Source organism: Salvelinus fontinalis, chromosome 34 (genome assembly GCF_029448725.1).
Source record: "Salvelinus fontinalis isolate EN_2023a chromosome 34, ASM2944872v1, whole genome shotgun sequence".
Classification (NCBI taxonomy): Eukaryota; Metazoa; Chordata; class Actinopteri; order Salmoniformes; family Salmonidae; genus Salvelinus; species Salvelinus fontinalis.
Genome location: NC_074698.1, coordinates 4507575 through 4528095, shown reverse-complemented (window position 1 = coordinate 4528095; position 20521 = coordinate 4507575). Strand labels below are relative to the sequence as shown.

The window sequence follows — 20521 nt, the reverse complement described above, 5'->3', positions numbered from 1 at the left end:
TGACGGACCAGACGGGACTCATTCCCTCACAAACAAAAAGGAGAAAATCAATATTTTCTCTGGTAGGCACAACCTACCTGGCACCCCTACAAACAATAACCTCAAGTCAAAACCGTTACAACATGCCTTCAAGGCGACGGGATCAAGTCGCAACTCGGCCGGTCGTCTAAAACCCTTCCTCACTGTTTGTTCTATACATGTCTCCCGACTTCCTACTGTCCTGTAAAAAATATATATAATAAATAAAACAAAGGGAAGGAGATCAGTGATCCTGGTATATAACATTTGTTTTACCTCTCTGCCAAACCACATACAATACAAATATTTTGACACCCACCAGAAAATTATTCTAGGGATGACTGTATCAATCAATAAAAAAACACATACAGTATAAATACATTAAATAAATAAATACATGCATACGCAAACAAAATAAATTAAAATACACAAACAAATATCCCAGTACTTCATAAATATAAATATTTTTTTAAAGTATAAATAAGTATAAATAAGTATCAAACAGTGGCCATGGTTTATCGCACATTCGAGTTAGTGGGAGTGCAGGTGGGGACTTGCCACTATCTGGCAGCTATCAGTGTTGCTTTATCTCAAGGAAACTCTTGAGACAGCAATCAGAGGTGTCGTAGGTTGGCAGGACAAGCTAAGAACTAAACCCTCATGGAGAGAAAGAGAAGAAGAAACGCCGGCAGTCCTTGACCAGTTGCTATTGTACCAATTGATGGGGAACAGAACAAGGCCAGCGACCTGCAGTTATAGGATGAGGACCAGATCTTGGCAGATAGGGGATGGCACCAAAACCAATTGTGTAGTGTCCCCCTCTCTCAGATCAAGTGCTCCGCTTGCTTCATGTTTTCAAATGTCCCATTTGACCTTGATTGACAGAATAGATAGAAAGACTGAAGCAGGCTCGAATAGATATTAAATATGTTTCAGCCAGGCGACATCACTACGCAGCTGCCTTAGATGTCCAATAGGCTTCTGGCACGGACGACCCCACTCCGGTCCTCCATCCACGTCTGCACAGGTTTTGCTGCTGCTGTAGAGTGCAGCCCAGGCACTTTGTTCAGCTGCTCTGTCCTGGCCTGGAAGTCAGGTGTTCGACGTTGCGCAGGCTGCGTTTCAGGTTCTGTGTGAAGTCACGGAGCTGCAACAGGATAAAGTGAGTGGCAACCTGAACCTCGTAGTCCCCTGGGAGGAGTGAGGCCAGTCCCGAGGCCTCATACTGGGCCACACTGCTCATCTGGCCCGGCTCCTGCATCTGAACAACACAAAAGCACACACATACAGAAGGTTATTAACCTAAACGAACATCTCAAGTGTGACGATATGAGTGTAGGACCTCTATGATCTTGTGCCAGTGTGCATGCATGGGCAGATGTTTCTACTTCCTATTACTCAGGGAGTTTGTGTGTGTCAGTCTCACCTTGTTGACCTGGGCCAGCAGGTCTCTGATGTCAGCCAGGAGTCCTGTCACCTTTTCAGTGGTCACACGCTCCTTCAGCACACCCAGCACATCCTGATACAGCTGCAGCCCCGCAGACATACTGCTCAGACACACCTCCTGTAGGCAGAAGCACACAGCTGGTCAGTCAACTAAAATGGACCATGGCCAGTATGCTAGGACACAACGCAATAAGGAATCGGGTCAGAACTATTCATGTCAGCTTCTATCTGCAACATTCAGGAGAACCGTAGCATTGTTTCCCCTTCACACACACAAGTGGAGGCTCCTCAGAGGAGGAAGGGAAAGACCATCCTCCTCAGTGAGTTTCATAAAAATACAAATTAGTGAAACATTAAAGGTATCCTTTTTAGATAACTATACAAAATATATTCACGTCACCAAATAATTGATTAAAGCGCACTGTTTAGCAATGAAGGTCTACAGTGGTGTTAGGTTCTAAGTAAACAGAGTAAAAACTAACAGACAACTAGGAAAAGCTCAAACTAAGTTTATTCACCCAATGGGTCAGACAGCTGAAAAGACAAAGACATATTCCCACCAGCACAAGTATTTACACCCCACTTTAGGCGGAGTCTCCTCCTTTTCTCTAAACATGGCGGGAAGTTAAGTGACGTGTGCAATAAACTGTTCCTTCTCCCTTCATGTGACCTGACCTCGGCCCCCATTCCTCACTAATCCACAGTTATCCACCCTTATCAGTGACCGCAACCATGTGATTGCCTTTTCCCTCACTTAGTAACTCTCCAAGCCCATTGCTCATATCCAACCTCCGTTGACCCAACCATATACATTCCTCCTACATATAACCATTAACTTCTGGTGTCGCAAGTATTTCAAATTACAACCCAACAGCCTCAACAGCACTTTGCAGGGTTGCACCATGGTGTAGCTGGAGGACAGCTAGTTTCCATCTTTGTCTGGCTACATTGACTTCAATACAAAACCTAGGAGGGTCACGGTTCTCACCCCGTTCCATAGACTTACACATTAATTATGACAACTTCCTCCTACCTATCAGAGCTCTTGCAGCATGAACTGACATGTTGCCCATCCAATCAAAGGATCAGAGATTGAATCTAGTACTGAACGCATAACCTACAGCTAGCTACCTACCACTGCAGTGTATAAAATGCGGCGAGTAGTCGACTCAGAGAGAGACAATAGCTGGACAGTTTTGAACAAATGAATTTCGTCAAAAATTAAGGCGAAGCAAAAGAGAGAGAGACATATTTCGTTGTATTTTTTTTTCCACTTTTACTTGCTTAGCTAGCGAGGCGGCTCTCGACCTGTGCAACTACGTTGTATAGGTTGTAGCAATATCATGATGGGTATATGGGGGGGGGGGGGGGGATTGTATCATGTAGTAGTCTAAACCTATTGATGTTACATTGAGCTGGGTGAATGGAATATGAATGACAGTCATCCAATATGCTGTAATAGAAATAAGGCCATGCTCATAAAAAAAAAAGATCGTCCTCCCTGATCTTAAACGGCAGCGGCCGGCACTGACACACACACTCACCAGGGTGAAGTCGATTTGGTTTAGGGGTCTGCAGACAGTCTTTAGTTCTGGTGCTGCGGGGATGCCCAGGGAGGTCACCATGGACTGGTACGGTATGTTCCTAGACTGGCTGGACGGGTCAAGGGTCAGGCCCTAGGAGAAGAGGAGAGGAGTGGTTATAGAGCTGGAGCCAATGTAATGCATACATGTATGTCTATGGGTTGACTGCAGGTCAAGCAGAGAAGTTGGGGTTAGTGCACTTTTGGAATCTGTGGTGTTAGTGGTCATGACAGGTTATAAAACCAAACCACAGCAAGTTTAAATGCACAAAGAGATGCATTTGTTTTGCAATTTAACTAAACCTACCTGTATATTTTCCTAAATTTGCCTGCAGCTACAAGGAATGATTGCATTTACTAAATTTAGCAGCAGCTAAATGTGATATTGATCTTTGTTAGATACATGCTTTGCATTCTTCAATGCAAATATGTAATGTCGTGTGCTAGGGTTTGTTTTACCCAAAAACAACACAATGTTTGCATGATCTAACGGTCAACGTGATTTCAACTCAAATCGAGGATTATTAAAGACCATGCAAAGCTGCGTAATTTTACCCATAAAAGTTTGCGATAAATTACATACAGTAAAGACCATACACACCACGTAAGAACAGGGCATCGTCGCCCAATAGACTTACCGTGATTTTGACACTGGACCCGTGAACCACAGGGATGTTGACTAATATTTTTTCGACCAAACTCCTTGCGTCCATTGACCTCTCTGGAATGTGTGCGGACCGGACCAGAAAAGCTAAACAGCAGAGCAGACCTACAACTTGGAGAAATAAAAAACAGCTGCAGAACGACTCTATGACCATACAGATTCTGAACAAGTTGAACTCTGGTACAGCCAGTGCCGCGCAGAACATTATGCAAGAAAGGGGAGCGTGCCAAATATAGTGCGTTGAGGTACGCAGTAGCCCAATAAAAATGCCACAATAAAAATGGAGACAACCACTCAAAATATGTCCAAGCTATTATGATTTTCTTCAGACAATTTTAACAAAATATTGTTTCCAAGTTTTAAAAAAGTTGCATCGAGAAGAACAAATACACTAATTAATAGTGTCCTAGTCAAATGTATTTATAAATATATCATATAAAATATAACTTACTTTTGAGAGTGTTCATTCCGTGTCAGTATGGTTAGTCTATTTTGCTAAATATGTAGGATTTTTTCTTATCTCCCATTTGAGGGAGACTTGAAGTATTTATATGAATCAAGTATGTTTCATGGGAATTTCCACTGAAGGGTCATTGTACTGGAGGGTCATTGTAAACCTGCAATAGTGAGTGACTAATAATTTGGGCTCTATTCAATCTGATTTGCGGAAGTCGAGCTTTACAGCGTGGTTGAAATGTAAAGGAAATGTTTCTGCTTTATTCACCGAATTCACGATAAACCTACATATGTAGTAGGCCCAATCGGAAATTAGGCTACCTTTACATTTCTATCTGGGAATCTGTAACGCTTCAGTTTTACATATTGAATAAAGCCATTAAGAGATAGAAATGCTACTTCCTGATGACCTTGTGATCTTGGCACGCATTCAAAAAATAAGAACATGAGCAAATATATAATGCATGTGATTAAAACTGTGCTTATGATTAAAAAAAAGACAACTAGCCTATTAGGCTTTCAATACAGAAACTATATATAGGCTAAGCCTAATTGTTGTATTCTGCTGTTTTACATCTATTATAACGCTATTATTTTTTATTTTATTGGGCCAATATTGTATTTCCTAGAGCTTATTGTAAAGCACTTTGAGCTGCATATTATGAATCAAATAAATGAAACAAAGCTATTAATTGCCTAATATTGATTGGATCCATTCTGCACTCTCCATCTACTCTGTCCTACCCTGTGTCCCTCCACCTTTTCACTTGGCTGTCACTGTCTGGACTCACTGTAACTCCTGCCCTACTAGACTCCCTAATGTTTAACTGTATGTGTTCAAACCCCATGTATTAAACAACATTTTATCTGTAAAGTGTGTTGAGACTTATGAAATGCACTTTAAATAGGCCTAGCTGGTGACTTGACTTATAGGCTATACTTCTTATTATTTTACCCTTTAATTTACATTTGTGGTTGGGAAATGAGTTCTAGCCTATAATTCAGAAAAATGTCACATTCGTTTATTTGTTTTTTAATTCAATAGCCTGAAGTGAACGGTCACGCTGCGGACAATAGGCTATGATTGAAAATAGCTATATGCGCTCTACAAAACAGTCGCACATCCAAACACACTGCACCGAACGTTCGCACGTGTAGCTGTGTTGACGTCATGGCGAGCCCAAGACTGAAAAAACCTTATGGCATTTTCAGTGACGTTCATGTAGGGCTACATTACTCCGAAAAAAATACATGTACATAATTTCACAACTCTAGTTGTAGCAATTCGACATGTTATGTATGCTACTCTCTGAGTAGGAAACTAAGGAAATAAGGTTGGGTTACCTAATGCTTTGTTCCCATTTCATTTCCTCAGAACAATTGAAGACTAATATCCCCGTTTGTGAAATCCTTATTTGCGCAAGTAAATTAGTCTTACTTCAGGATTTGGCCATTGTGCAATGACATCAAGCTCACACGTATCTTGATTACAAGGTATGCTCACTTGTTCTCTTGACTACAAATCCCTTTCTTAGGTAATAACTGACCTCATTCCCAGCGTCTTAATTAAGCAATAAGGCCCGAGGAGATGTGCTATATGACCAATATCCGTTAACATCGCGTTAACAGCCCTTAGCGGTGGTATATTGGCCATACATCACAAACCCCCGAGGTGCCTTATTACTAATATAAACTGGTTACCAAGATAATTACAGCAGTAAAAATACATGTTTTGTCATACCCGTGGTATATGGTCTGATATACCACGACTGTCAGCCAATCAGAATTCAGGAATCGAACCACCCAGTTTATAATGTACCATTTATCATGACGTTTATGAATAGCTTATATCCTTTCTAGAATTGGCATGACAGCGCTATAAGCTAGTTTTGATTGCATAAATTCTTTTCTAATGTAGGATTTTTTTTCTTACATTTGTTGTGCCTACCAGCAATGCTAAACTGTTGAATATAGAATGTATCATTATGACTGACCCCCGTGTTCAAGAGCACATGGTGCCGCGCGGTGAAACACCGCTTCCCATTAATTTTCATGGGGAATGCACACTAGATAACCGTACATTGCCGCGTGCCGCTTACGCCGCCCATTGTGACTCGCTTGTGGGCGTGCTGGCAGCATATGACAGCAGCACGTTAGATTGTGCGTCAAGAATTCAGCATAGCATGTTTGTATGAAGGTTAGAAAAATAAAAACAAGTTTGTATGAACGTATGGTTATTAAATGGGTAAATAGTTCAATAGTAATATCCTCTAAAACACTCTGGTGACAAACAAACTTTGCCCTGTTTCCAATTGTCCACAAGGCTGGGAGAACCTATTCAAGTAAGTAAATACATTTCGAAAATGTAAAATAAACGATGTATTATTACCTAACTAGCTACAGTGCAGGCTAACTCAAATGAGCTGCCAAATGAGCTAGCTGTTCAACTTCACATACTGTACAGATAGGTAGCTGGTGATATTTAATTAAGTTAACTAGCTAATATGAAGTTAGCTAGCTATCTTTATGTATTTATCTCTGTAAAAAAACTAACTCCAAATGCATTTGCAGGTAGCTAGCTAACAGCCATGGAGGAGGGTGAAAGGATAACAGCCCCAACTGTCAAAGTGAGAGAGGAGGCTATTCTGGATAGGGCAGGTACTTTTGTGTAGTTCCTGTCCCAAGTATGGACGGAGATAATAGTAACATACTATTACAGTGCAGTGTAATTTGAGTATAATGAAGTCTGTGGTGAGGTTTTCTCTTTAGATAAAGAGAGCTATGAAAGCCTGTCTACATATGAAGAGGTCCCAATGAAGAGCAGCGGTTCTCAGTCCTGGTCCTGGGAACTCAAAGGGGTGCACATTTTTGTTTTTGCCTTAGCACTGCAGAGCTGATTCAAATGATCAACTCGTCATCAAGCTTCAAGTAGTATTTATGTATTCATTTGTGACTCTATCCTTGATATGATCCTGTTATTGTCACATGCTACACATGCACATACAGTTGAAGTAGGAAGTTTACAAACACTTAGGTTAGAGTCATTAACTCGTTTTTCAACCACTCCACAAATGTCTTGTTAATAAACTATAGTTCTGGCAAGTCGGTTAGGACATCTACTTTGTGCATGACAAGTAATTTTTCCAACAATTGTTTACAGACAGATTATTTCACTTATAATTCACTGTATCACAATTCCAGTGGGTCAAAAGTTTACATACACTCAGTTATGTAAACTGAACTGAAAAAGCATGTGCGAGCAAGGAGGCTTACAAACCTGACTCAGTTACACCCGCTCTGTCAGGAGGAATGGGCCAAAATTCACCCACCTTATTGTGGGGAGCTTGTGGAAGGCTTCCCGAAACGTTTGACCCAATTTAAAGGCAATGCTATAAAATACTAATTGAGTGTCTGTAAACTTATGACCCACTGGGAATGTAATGAAAGAAATAAAAGCTGAAAGAAATCATTCTCTCTACTATTATTCTGACATTTCACATTCTTAAAATGAATTGATGATCCTAACTGACCTAAAACTGAATTTTTACTAGGATTAAATGTCAGGAATTGTGAAAAACTGAGTTTAAATGTATTTGGCTAAGGTGTATGTAAACTTCCGACTTCAACTGTATGTGTGTTCATGCATCTATCAATCCAATGTTATCATGATTTATTGTAAGGGATATTATACTTTAGTAATCCACAATGGTCTGGTGATGTAAAAGTCTAATAATGACATTATCTTCCATTTTCCTAGTTACCTTGTAACTGGAGATTCCTTCAAAATGATTGCCTAGTTACCATGTAGGATACTGCACGGTTGGGTGACCAGGGCCATCTGGGACTACCTCCTGGAGGAATTCAGGCGTGTGAAGGCTACCTGTGTTCTGCATAACTTCCTGAGGACGGACACAAGGACAAGGAGGGGATCTGCAGCTCGCCGCCGTGTGCCAGAGAAGTCTGCTGCTCTGCAGGATGTTTCAAGGATGGGGTCCAACAACGCAGCAAGAGAAGCAATCCGTGTGCGGGAGATCTTCACCTCCTACTTCTTCGAAGAGGGTGCTGTTCCATGGCAACACCATAGACTACACTATGCACAACCAAAGGCTTTTTTATGAGTCATCCACATTGCAATAAGAGTATTATTCAATTTACTTAGCTATGTCAACTGCAGTTATTCAATTCACAGTTTCTCTCCCTTTGATTTCTACTTCTCAGGTGAGGGTGCTGTTTAGGTAAGGGTGTGATGTCTGTACAAAAACAAAAGACTATTTTAAGTCACCCATATTGATAAAATTTAGAACAATTAGACACCCTATAACCCACACCTAAACACTCATGTATCAATCTGATGGATTGTGTTGTGCAGTAATCAGGCTCAAGTGTATAACTGGCTCCTTCCACCTTCAAAGAATAGGCAAGAGGGCCAACCATGGAGAATAGTAAGACACTTCATTATTTCTATAATTACGCTATATTGTTTGTCCTTGTGTCCGTTCATGTTTTTCAGCATAAAGTACTCTGAAGCCACTTCGTGTGGACACCAGGTGAGACCACACAGATTCCTGATGAACACTCTTTAGCTACCTTATTTTCTCAATAACAGTCTCTCTCCTTCAATCTTTTCAGTCTACTGAGGGGGAATAGGTTTTGTCGTGCCCCCTTCACGGCTGTCTTGGTCTGCTTGGACAATGTTTGTTTATGTGGACACCAAGGAACTTGAAGCTCTCAACCTGCTCCACTACAGCCCTGTCAATGAGAATGGGGGTGTGCTCGGTCCTCCTTTTCCTGTAGTCCTCCTTTGTCTTGATCACGTTGAGGGAGAGGTTGTTGTCCTTCCACCACACGGTCAGGTCTCTGACCTCCTCCCTATAGACCACAGGTGTCAAACTCATTCCACGGGGGGCCGAGTGTCTGCGGGTTTTCGCTCCTCCCTTATACTCGATTGATGAATTAACATCACTAATTAGTTAGGAACTCCCCACACCTGGTTGTCTAGGGCTTTATTGAAAGGAAAAACCAAAAACCTGCAGACACTAGGCCCTCCGTGGAATGAGTTTGACACCCCTGCTATAGACTGTCTCATCGTTGTCGGTGGTCAGGCCTACCACTGTTGTCATCAGCACACTTAATGATGGTGTTGGAGTCATGCCTGGCCATGCAGTGAACAGGGAGTACAGGAGGTCTGAGCACGCACCCCCGAGGGGCCCCCTTGTTAAGGATCAGCATGGTGGATGTGTTGTTACCTACCCTTACCATCCAGTTGCAGAGGGAGATGTTTAGTCCCAGGGTCCTTAGCTTGGTGATGAGCTTTGAGGGCACTATGGTGTTGAACACTGAGCTGTAGTCAATGAATAGCATTCTCACATAGTTGTTCCTTTTTGTCCAGGTGAGAAAGGGCAGTGTGGAGTGCAATAGAGATTGCGTCATCTGTGGATCTGTTCATGCGGTATGCAAATTGGAGTAGGTCTAGGGTTTCTGAGATAATGGTGTTGATGTGAGCCATGACCAGCCTTTCAAAGCATTTCATGGCTACAGATGTGAGTGCTACGGGTCGTTAGTCATTTAGGCAGGTTATCTTAGTGTTCTTGGGCACAGGGACTATGGCGGTCTGCTTGAAACATGTTGGTATTACAGACTCGGTCAGGGAGAGGTTGAAAATGTCAGTGAAGACACTTGCCAGTTGGAATGCCAGTTGGTCAGCGCATGCTCGGAGTACATGTCCTGGTAACCCGTCTCGACCAGCGGCCTTGTGAATGTTAACCTGTTTAAAAGTCTTACTCACATTGGCTGCGGAGAGCGTGATCAGTCTTCCGGAACAGCTGATGCTCTCATGCATGTTTCAGTGTTACTTGCCTCGAAGCGAGCGTAGAAGTTATTTAGCTCGTCTGGTAACTTCTTTCAATAAAGTATTTGTCTCTGCTGGTTAAAATTAAGTCTCATTTGATATAATACTACACCTATCCTGTGTTTATCAGATCAATCCAGATGAAGGAAATTAGATTGTTTTTTAAATTCTATTTCTGTATATATTAATGACAAATCAGCCTTTAACTAGCTAAATCCTGTTTCTAGTCTATTAGTTACAATGTGTAACCATTGATGTCTCAGTAAACTCAACAAAAAAATAAACGTCCCTTTTTCAGGACCCTGTCTTTCAAAGATGATTTGTAAAAATCCAAATAACTTCCCAGATCTTCATTGTAAAGTGTTTAAACACTGTTTCCCATGCTTCTTCAATGAACCATAAACAATTAATGAACATGCACCTGTGGAACGGTCGTTAAGACACTAACAGCTTACAGACGGTAGGCAATTAAGGTCAGCAGACCCACACGCAAAGGCAATTTACCGCTTGCTAGTGCACACGAGCCATGATCCCTAACATTATCAATAGATTTTGCCTAACGCCTTAACATTTTCATCTCAGCGATTAAGTAATCAAGCACGATGCTCTAGAACCATCATTACCTTGCAAGGGGCTTTTTACTGTATGTTTGTGTCCCAATAATCTCTCCCTCCTCCTGAAGTATGACTCATTCACTAGTCTGCAGATATTGAAAAGCACTGGATTGGTGTTGGCATGGGCATTGTTCACTTTGCTTGATGCATTTTACAGGAAGTGACTGGTACAGGACTGCATTATATGACTGGTTTATATAGTGCAGTCAAAGTATTCAGAACCCTTCTTCCACATTTTGTTACAGCCTTACTCTAATGGATTCAATTAAATGTTTCAATCTACACAAAATAACAAAGTGAACAGGTAAAACATTTCGCAATTTCTTACAAATACAAATTAAATACCTTATTTACATAAGAATTCAGACCCTTTGCTATGAGACTCGAAATTCAGCTCAGCTGCATCCTGCTTCCATTGATCATCCTTGACGTTTCTACAACTCAATTGGAGTCCACATGTGGTAAATTCTATTGATTGGACATGATTTGGAAAGGTCCCACAGATGACAATGCATGTGAGAGCAAAAACCAAGTCACGAGGTGGAAGGAATTGTCCATAGAGCTCCGAGACAGGATTGTGTCAAGGCACAGATCTGGGGATGGGTTTAAAAAAAAAAGAAGAAAAAAAAAGTCTGCAGCATTTAAGGTTCCCAAGAACACAGTGGTCTCCATTCTTTAATGGAAGAAGTTTGGAACCACCAAAACTCTTGCTGGCCGCCCAGCCAAAACTGAGCAATTGGGGGAGAAGGGCCTTGGTCAGGGAGGTAACCAAGAACCCGATGGTCACTGACAGAGCTCCAGAGTTCCTCTGGAGATAGGAGAACCTTCCAGAAGGATCATCTCTGCAGCACTCCACCAATCAGGCCTTTATGGTAGAGTGGCCAGACGGACGCCACTCCTCAGTAAAAGGTACATGACAGCCCGCTTATAGTTTGCCAGAAGGCACCTAAAGGACTCTGACCATGAGAAACAAGATTCTCTGGTCTGACGAAACCAAGATTAAACTCTTTGGCCTGAATGCCAAGCGTCACGTCTGGAGGAAACCTGGCACCATCCCTAAAGTGAAGCATGTTGGTGGCAGCATCATGCTGTGGGGATGTTTTTCAGAGGCAGGTATGGGAGACTAGTCAGGATCGAGGGAAAGATGAACGGAGCAAAGTACAGAGAGATCCTTGATGAAAACCTGCTCCAGAGCGCTCAGAACCTCAGACTGGGGCGACAGTTCTCCTTCCAACAGGACAAAAACCCTAAGCACACGGGAGAAGTCTTAATGTCCTTGAGTGGCCCAGCCAGAGCCCGGACTTGACCACGATCAAACATCTCTGGAGAGACCTGAAAACAGCTGTGCAGCCGACGCTCCTCATCCAACCTGACAGATTGAGAGGATCTCCAGAGAATGTGAGAAACTCCCCAAAAACAGGTGCCAAGTTTATAGCGAAATACCCAAGAAGACTCAAGGTTGTAAGCACTGCCAAAGGCACTTGCACAAAGTACTGAGTAAAGGGTCTGAATACTTATGTACATGTAATATTTCAATTATTTATAATTTGGCCAAATTTTCTAAAAAACTGTTTTTGTTTTGTCATTATGGGGTATTGTGTGTAGATTGAGGGGGGAAAAAATAAGGCTAACGTAACAAAATGTGGAAAAAGTCAAGGGGTCTGAATACTTTCCGAATGCACTATTATACCAGTCATTTCTGTTAAATCCATGAAGCTAATGGAACAAAAGATATAAATTGGGATACACCCTACGGGGCAGGAGAAAGAGGTAAATTAAGAAATCAGAGGAAGGAACAGGAGCCGTGAACAATGAGGTAGAGACAAATCTAACTAGTTGAGCTCAACATCACACAGTTCTAAAGAGGGACAACAAATTAATTGATTTCCTCAAGGTATTTTGAAATATGAGTTTCCATATCTGCATTTTAGAAAGGGCTGTTGTCAAGATATTGAATTGCATTGCGCAGCAAGAATAACAAATCAAGGAGCCAACATAATTCCTGACAGAAAAGCTTAAATACAAGCTGCTCTGTGCCAAAAGGCTCTTAGTTTGCTAGACATTCACTGTACAAATGAGTGTTCCCCAAATTATAAATTAAATTGACAAAGACTTATTATGTGCTGGCCTCAAACCCAATACAGATACACAAAATGCTTCTCCCAGCAAGTTAACAGTGACACGCAAAGTCTAAAAGTAGGGACAACGAGGACCAGTGGTAGGTTTGAATGGAAGTGTTCTTATTGTATGTTAATGCTAACATACATATATAATGTTAGAAATAGCCTTGTGCCTGCAGAGAAATAAACAAAACAACTATTACAAGAGGGAGGAGGAAGGATAGAGGGGGGAGAGAAAGGGTAAAAAAACAATAAGGCATCCTTGCACTCGTTCCTCTCAGAGGATCATGGGAAACTGTCATCGTCATCTTCCGCCATCTCCTTGGCGAACTCCAGGTCCTGCTGCTCCCGCTCTCTGCGCTCCTGAAATGTAAATAAACACACTAAAGCTGCAGTATGTAACTTTTCGGGAGACCTGACCAAATTCCCACAGAAATGTGTTATAGAGCTGTCATTCTCATTGAAAGCAAGTCTAAGCAGTATATCTGTTCTATGTGCCCTATTTCTATGCCTCCCCATTCTGAAGTTTTGTTTTTTCATCTTGAAAATTGGTTTTGTACATCAGCTTCAAACAGCTGAAAATATAATATTTTGGGTTATGGAAAATATATTTCAGTGGTTTAGATGGTACAATGAATCTCACAAACTGAAATTAGGCAAACTATTAGACTTAGCAACCAGAAAATGGTGGAGTGATTTATGCATAATGCATCTTTAAAATGATTAAGTTTGCAAATAGCTAACATTTTAGAATGAGTTAGCATTTAGTCTGAAATTCTAGTCCCAAATATAACATTACAAAACTAGTTAACACTGCCCCCTTGTGGTCATAACAGGAAAATATAGTATACTGGTAGTTCAGCAGCACAGGTAAAGAACAATTTCATATTATCTCCTACAAAAGAACCCCTACGACAGTCAATTTCAGGGGCTAATACAAGGAGTAGTAAAAAGTTGGTACACACCTCTGCTGATTCTAGGTCCTTGTTGTAAGCCTTGGGTGGAAACCTCATGGCCTTGACAGACATGTTGTGTATGTCCAGGCAGAAGGAGATCCTCTGGTGGAAGGCCAGCTGGGGCTCCCTGGTACCGTAGATGTCCATGGTCTCTTTAGACTGAACATAGCCCTTCTCATGGTTGATGCTGGCTTCGATCACTCCATCACGGATAGCCTGGAAGAGAGGGATGAGGTTGGGAGAAAGAAAAATCGGTAAGAGACTGAGGTAGTTTCCCTTGCCACCATGTCACCTGTGGCTTAGGACAGTTGAGGACTGCATTCATATTTATCACACACAAGTGATGTGCTTTTCTATTAATGCTCTTTAGGAAATCCTTGTATGAGTTGATGTAGAGCAGGCGGTGGGGATAAATCATGAGCTTAAGGTACAATATATACACACACTGAACAAAAATAAAACGATCCCATGTTTCATAAGCACAAAAAGCTTATTTCACTCAAATTTGTTTACATCCCTGTTATTGAGCATTTCTCCTTTGTCCATACACCTGACAGGTGAGGCATTATCAAGAAGCTGATTAAACAGCATGATCATTGCACATGTGCACAAAGCCACATGTCTCAAGTTAAGGGAGTGTGCAATTGGCATGCTGACTACAAAAATTTCCACCAGAGCTGTAATGTTAATTTCTCTACCATAAGCCACCTCCGACATTTTAGACAATTTGGCAGTAAGTCCAACCGGCCGCACAACTGCAGACCACATGTAACCACACCAGCCCAGGACCTCCACATTCGGCTTCTTCCCCTACTCAATCATCTGAGACCAGCCACCTGGACAGCTGATGAAACTGTGGGTTTGCACAACCGAAGAATCTCTACACAAAATGTCTCAGGGAAGCTCATCTGCATGCTCGGCGTCCTCACCAGGGCCTTGACCTGACTGCAGATCAGCATCCTAACAGACTTCAGTGGATAATTGCTCACCTTCCATGGCCACTGGCACGCTGGAGAAGTGTGGTCTTAACGGATGAATCCAGGTTTCAACTGTAGCGGTTAGATGGCGTGTATGGAGTCATGTGGGCGAGCGGTTTGCTGATGTCAACGTTGTGAACAGAGTGCCCCATGGTGGCGGTGGGGTTATGGGCAGGCATAAGCTATGGACAACGAACACAATTGTATTTTATCGATGGCAATTTGAATGCGCAGAGATACCGTGACGAGATCCTGAGGCCCATTGTCGTGCCATTCATGCACCACCATCACCTCATGTTTCAGCATGACAATGCCATGTTGCAAGAATCTGTACACAATTCCTGGAAGTTGAAAATGTCCCAGTTCTTCCTTGGGCTTCATAGTTAGACATGTCACCCATTGAGCATGTTTGGGATGCTGTGGATCGCCATGTATGACAGCGTGTTCCTGTTCCCGCCAAGATCCAGCAACTTCGCACAGCCATTGAAGAGGAGAGGGACAACATTCCACAATCAACAGCCCGATCAACTCTATGTGAAGGAGATCTGTCGCGCTGCAGGAGGCAAATGGTGGTCAAACCAGATACTGACTGGTTTTGTGATCCACACCCCTAGACCATATAGACTCCAATCTGGGCTCGGATCGCGGTCCACCAATTGAGTATGGCTGTAGTAGATCATGTTACCTTGGCCACTATGAACTCAGCATCCTCTGGACTGTCCAGCTGCAGCTTCTGAGCGATGTCTGCCAGGGATATACGAGAGTAGGACAGGCTGATCATACGCACACCTACAGGGAGAGAAGGGGTTAAATATAAACAAGTCAGTCAGGTACTAAAAATGAAGAACCATGACCAAAAACTTTAAAAGAAGAGGAAGCCATCTGAGAATGTGGAAGAACAGCCTGAAGTGAAAGGCCTGCTGGTCACTGACCCGTCTTGATGACATTGTGTCGCAGGCGGATGATCAAGGTGTAGGTGCCGTCTGCCTGGAACTTCTCTCCAAACTGATCCAGGGCCTGGTTGAACTTGGCCAGGTTACCCGTCCTGACAGCTGAGTGGGAACAGAGACCAGGGTTCACATCTTACTCATGCTTAAGACTCATTCTCATGACCCAGCTTGCCGGCAATTTACCCTGGGTGAGCAGGAAGTAGGGTGCTAGTGATCTCTTCAGGGGAGCCTGGCGGAACTGCAGCCTGTCTGGTATCTCCCCAAGTAACAGCTCCACCACAATCAGCAACTTGTGAACCTGATAGGGAGAGGGAGAAGATGTGAACAACCTGACCTTTGTGGCATACAGTGGGCTATTTTATTTGTTAAGCACTTCGAAATGCATCCTATGAATTATTGAAATAGCATTAGCATGTGGGTCTTGGCAGATGAGATGTAGTCATTGTGCGCGTCTCAGTTGTTTGTTTGTGTGTGCAGGTGTAGTGGAGAGAAAAAATAAATACATTTAAAACTAAATATTATTATTTTTTAAATGAAATGCATCATCCCCTGTAAGAAATGTGCTGTACAAATAAAGTTTGATTGACAATATGTTGTCAGGCAACACACTACAGGAAATTCTAGTGACAACTTTGAAACCTTAATAGTTTCTCCTTTTTAATAAGGTAGCCTAGTGGTTAAGAGCATTGGGCCAGTAACCAAAAGTTTGCTGGTTCAAATCCCTGTGACGACTAGGTGATAAATCTCTCGATGTGCCCTTGAGCAAGGTTCTTAACCCTAATTGCGCCATTAAGTTTCTCTGGATAAGAGTGTCTGCTAAAAGACTAACATGTAAAATGTGTGTGCAAAATGTAATAATTGCACAACTGCATGCTGGGTGTACTAACTGTCTGTTTGAAGCCCACAGCTGTGTGTTGGGGGGCCTTCCTCAGGGCGTTGGTCAGGGTCCTCCTAGCCTCTGTGTACTCCAGCTGGATGGCCTTGATACGACCTGGAGGGTTGGAGGAAAGAACGATCAGAGTGGAAAAGCAGCAAACTAGGCCACAACTACAAATTCTTTCATATTCTGAGGCAGTTTCTTATAGTCATTCCAAAACCTGTAGAGGCCTGATAAACATAATTCAATTGAATGTGATTAAACTAAATAACAACTTCTGATGTCTTCAACTAGTAAAATGTATACAGTTTTATCCCGGGTGACACCTTATGTCAACAGAAATTGATATGCTTAGGGCTCCTTCCCAGTCCCTCTCCTTCCCAATCCCTCTCGCCTGTGTAGTAGAGGTAGCGGGCCCACTCGTTGTTGTTGGCCAGCTCAGGGAAGACTGACTTGGACACCAGCTTCTCAGCCTGGTCGTACAGGTTGTACTGCAGGTAGTTCCTCAGCAGCAGGTTGAGAAGCGTGGCCTGGCCGTCGGCGTCGTGCCGCAAGGTGGCCGTCCTCAGGCGCGTGTGCAGGAAACTGAGAGAGAAGGGTTTTTAGTTTAAAATCGATCGAAGGCATTACATATTGACTTGCATAGGTTTAAACTGGCCTACTGCCTTTTGAAACAACCTCCATCTTTCCCGACCGTCATCCTCGCTATGGGTTTAAGTCAGAAAAAACAAAAACAGTCAGTGAAAGTGTTGGTGGGCTTACCTACGCACAGTGTCCAGCTGGTTGAGGAACTCGTAGACGCGGGAGTGGTAGTAGTAACACTTAGCAGCCACCAGGTCCAGAGCACGCCGGTTCTGAGGTCCGATCTTCTGCAAGAGCTCATCTGACACCTTCTGGGCCTACAGAGAGAAGTGAGAAGCTAACAACCAAGACAGGCAGTCGGGAATTAACCCAGACATAATTTCTTTCTAAGGACCACCGTGTGGTGACCATTATATATACCAAAGGGAATTCAGAGCTCAATACAACATAAATATGTACTGTGCATGCATGAGAGCGAGAGAGTGTGTGTGAACTCAGTCAGCCCACCTCTGTGTAGCGTTTGTTGTTGGTGAGGTAAACCAGCAGGAGCAGCTGCAGGTAGGCCTCCGCCTCAGGGATCAGGGGGGTGGCAGCTGCCTTCCCTATACGGGGCCTGAACTGGACATCTCCCTCGGTGTCCATGGGCTGAATGGATGCAATAGATGGAGGGGAGAGGGTGTGGGTAGAGGAGGGAAAAGGAAAGACAGAAGCGTACAGAAAGGGATCAAATGAGTCAAGTTGCCAAAGGAGACAGAGATAAAGGCAATGAGTAATAGTTCATAGTCAAGGTTTCTCAGCAATAGAAGTTGTAATAGTAGTACCAGTCTTTTCTATCTGATACTATCTGCACTCATCATACCTCCTCTAGGAAGCTGAGTAGGAACTCTTTGCCAGCGGCGTTGGAGGTGTAGAAGCCAGACACAGCCTTGTGTAGCACGTTGGGGTTGAGGCGGCGGCTGGTGGAGGGCAGGGCGCGCAGGGCCCTCAGCACAAAGCGAGGCTCCTTGCCCGACACAGCCTTCTCTATCTGCTTCACATGCTCCTTGATGTCTGCAACGGGAGAGGTGGGAGTAAGGTCATAAGGAGAGACTTATGGACGAGTGATAAAAAAAACTGACAGCTAATGTCAGTTCTTTCACTCAATTCAAAACTGAAAAGATTTGTAAATACAATGACCTGGCAAGCTAGGTAGCTACAATTGGATACACAAGAATATAAAATTACTGCTTTGACAGGTTACGGCAGTAAAGTGATTTCCAACTGACACGCATTGAAGTTAACATTGCTAGCAAACTGATTAACTAGCTAGCTAGCTATGACTAGGGGATTTCGTTGTTAGGCACCCAGATAGCTAGCTAGCTAGCTAACGTTAGCTACCTAGCTAGTTACTAATACAGCGAGTGAATAAAGTCAGACCAGAGTTAACGCAGTTAGTCAGAACATATAGTAAAAGGCTAACTAGGTCAGCTAATTACATTCTCTCACGATAGCTGCATTTCAACAAGTATTGCCAATTAAAACTGGCAAATTGGCTAGCTAGTTACATTGACTAACAACAGCTTGCTAACTAACATTCCATACAGTAACGTTAGCTAGGTAGCAAAAACCCGAAGCAGTTGCAATATTCCGTATCTGACATTGAGTTTGAATATATCCTTTTCCGTATTTGTGTTAAACCGCAGCTAACCATCTAGCTAGCTACCTTCAAGTGTGAGGGTATCAAGTTCCTTGGGTTTCTTTTCTGCAGTAGCAGAGTCCTCCTCCGGCATCTCCACATCCTGCGGCTCGGGGCCCGCATCCTTCTGTTTCTCAGCCTTGGAGTCCTTGGTTTTCTCGCGTCTCTTGGCTGCTGTCTCTTTCATACTGTCTGAAATGAAATGTGCAAGTAAAAAAACAACTTACCTATCAATAAGCCATGTAAAAATAAACCACGTAGAAGTCACAGTTAGTTATTTGACTCCATTCAACACTCACATTTTTCTCGTTGGCAGAATGACTGGCAACTATTGTGAGACGCAAAGGATTATGGAGACGTACCATACTAGTTGATGATGATAATATCGAGCAGTCAAAAGTAATAGATAGCTGAATAAAGTGATCATTTTCACTGTAACGCTACTTTTAGTACGAATTGTTGCTTGATGTAGATATAAAACAGGGTGATCTGGTAATAATAATACTTTTCTTAATCCAATTTAAAGAGATATTGAATTTGTTTAGGGCTCCACTCATCTTCCTTAATAATCCAAACCATTTATGTCGAGTTTTGATCAAATAAAATATGTATTGTAGGCCTATAGTGCTTTGACAGAGTTGTAGCCTATGTTGTCATTTATATGACGTCCATTTCTCGCATTGACACATATATACTGAACAAAAACATAAACGCAACAATTTCAAATATTTTACAAAGTTACGGTTCATAGAAGGAAATCAGTCAATTGAAATAAATGCATTAGGCTCTAATCTATGGATTTCAAGATTGGGCAAGGGCACAGCCATGGGTGGGCCTGTGAAGGCATAGGCCTACCCACTTGGGAGCCAGGTCCACCCACTGGGGAGCCAGGCCCAGCCAATCAGAATGATTATTTCTCCCCACAAAAGGGCTTTATTACAGACAGAAATACCCCTCAGCACCAGAGAGAAATAAGCATTTTGTGTGTATGGAATATTTCCGGTATCTTTTATTTCAGCTCATGAAAAATGGGACCAACATGTTGCATTTATATTTTAGCTCAGTATACATCCTTAGTGGGATAATTTACTTTGTGAGCCAATCCACTTACAACGTTTATGACCATTGAAAACGCTTAGGCGCACACATACAGTAATTACACTGATTGCAATTTCAACATTATTTATTTGATCATCTGAGCACTATGATGATCCCACTGCAAATTCCATGCATGCCACAGAGATCTACTGTAAAGATACCAAAACCAAAGGCAAGAGATGTGTCATAAAGTTATATAAATCACAACTCCCTTGACAGTCTTGAAAGAGAAAAGGGAAAGGATAGATCAGGGATTGTTTGCACAAGGGGGTAAACATGAATGAGCCGTTACCATGGAAATGGCAAAAGTGCTGGCATGCCAACAGAGTGATGAGAGACACATTAAAGGCTGGGAGGATGGTGGGGGAGGTAGCGGAGGGGGGATGCAGTGATCCCGTCCCATGCTGTGCCATCTCCTGCCACCATGGGGCTCTCTCTCTCTCCAATAAGAAGGGGACATGCGATCTCCCACAGACGGTCAACAAACCAAAGCCAGTTCCACCCACACGAGCCCAGAGTGGCATACGGGACAACATGAATGCTGTGGGTGGTGTATGTGAAGTATGTGTGTGTGTACCTAAACGGACTGCAGAAGGGGAGACCCACTACCTGTTCAATCATACGAGCATATGTCACTTATGGACTCTGCATTCTTGAA

At 42.8% G+C, this 20521-nt stretch overlaps 2 protein-coding genes and 1 long non-coding RNA gene across 4 annotated transcripts; 1 reads left to right on the top strand and 2 right to left on the bottom strand.

The window, feature by feature from the left end:
• Window positions 1-213: 213 nt before the first annotated feature.
• On the bottom strand, window positions 214-4085 carry LOC129832890 (uncharacterized). Its single transcript, XM_055896991.1, has 4 exons — window positions 3685-4085; window positions 3009-3140; window positions 1445-1582; window positions 214-1279 (listed from the first exon to the last, which is right to left on the bottom strand). Exons 1-4 carry the CDS (start codon window positions 3913-3915, stop codon window positions 1085-1087), a joined length of 696 nt encoding a protein of 231 aa, XP_055752966.1. The 5' UTR covers window positions 3916-4085; the 3' UTR covers window positions 214-1084.
• A 2218-nt stretch (window positions 4086-6303) lies between these two features.
• LOC129832889 (uncharacterized) lies at window positions 6304-10314 on the top strand. Of its 2 annotated transcripts, XR_008756017.1 has the most exons (3): window positions 6307-6508; window positions 6738-7024; window positions 7924-10314. It is a non-coding gene; the product is annotated as an uncharacterized LOC129832889 (long non-coding RNA). The 2 variants fall into 2 exon arrangements; XR_008756016.1 differs by having other exon boundaries at window positions 6304-6508; window positions 6738-10314.
• A 2533-nt stretch (window positions 10315-12847) lies between these two features.
• LOC129832888 (26S proteasome non-ATPase regulatory subunit 3-like) lies at window positions 12848-19171 on the bottom strand. The gene is made up of 12 exons (XM_055896990.1): window positions 19065-19171; window positions 18793-18957; window positions 17950-18140; window positions 17598-17735; window positions 17271-17407; window positions 16903-17093; window positions 16519-16622; window positions 15815-15929; window positions 15614-15733; window positions 15367-15470; window positions 13714-13920; window positions 12848-13111 (listed from the first exon to the last, which is right to left on the bottom strand). Exons 2-12 carry the CDS (start codon window positions 18950-18952, stop codon window positions 13034-13036), a joined length of 1545 nt encoding a protein of 514 aa, XP_055752965.1. The 5' UTR covers window positions 18953-18957; window positions 19065-19171; the 3' UTR covers window positions 12848-13033.
• Window positions 19172-20521: the final 1350 nt, after the last annotated feature.

What these genes read in the sequence shown, in the direction of transcription:
- LOC129832890 (XM_055896991.1), bottom strand. Translation starts at nt 3,915, where the DNA reads ATGTTCTGCGCGGCACTGGCTGTACCAGAGTTCAACTTGTTCAGAATC. An exon ending in GGTCCAGTGTCAAAATCACG is followed by an intron (nt 3,141 to 3,684) that starts GTAAGTCTATTG and finishes CTCTTCTCCTAG; the next exon opens with GGCCTGACCCTTGACCCGTC. An exon ending in ACCAAATCGACTTCACCCTG is followed by an intron (nt 1,583 to 3,008) that starts GTGAGTGTGTGT and finishes TTCTGCCTACAG; the next exon opens with GAGGTGTGTCTGAGCAGTAT.
- LOC129832888 (XM_055896990.1), bottom strand. Translation starts at nt 18,952, where the DNA reads ATGAAAGAGACAGCAGCCAAGAGACGCGAGAAAACCAAGGACTCCAAG. An exon ending in TGATACCCTCACACTTGAAG is followed by an intron (nt 18,141 to 18,792) that starts GTAGCTAGCTAG and finishes CTCCCGTTGCAG; the next exon opens with ACATCAAGGAGCATGTGAAG. An exon ending in CTGTGGGCTTCAAACAGACA is followed by an intron (nt 15,930 to 16,518) that starts GTTAGTACACCC and finishes TCTCCCTATCAG; the next exon opens with GTTCACAAGTTGCTGATTGT.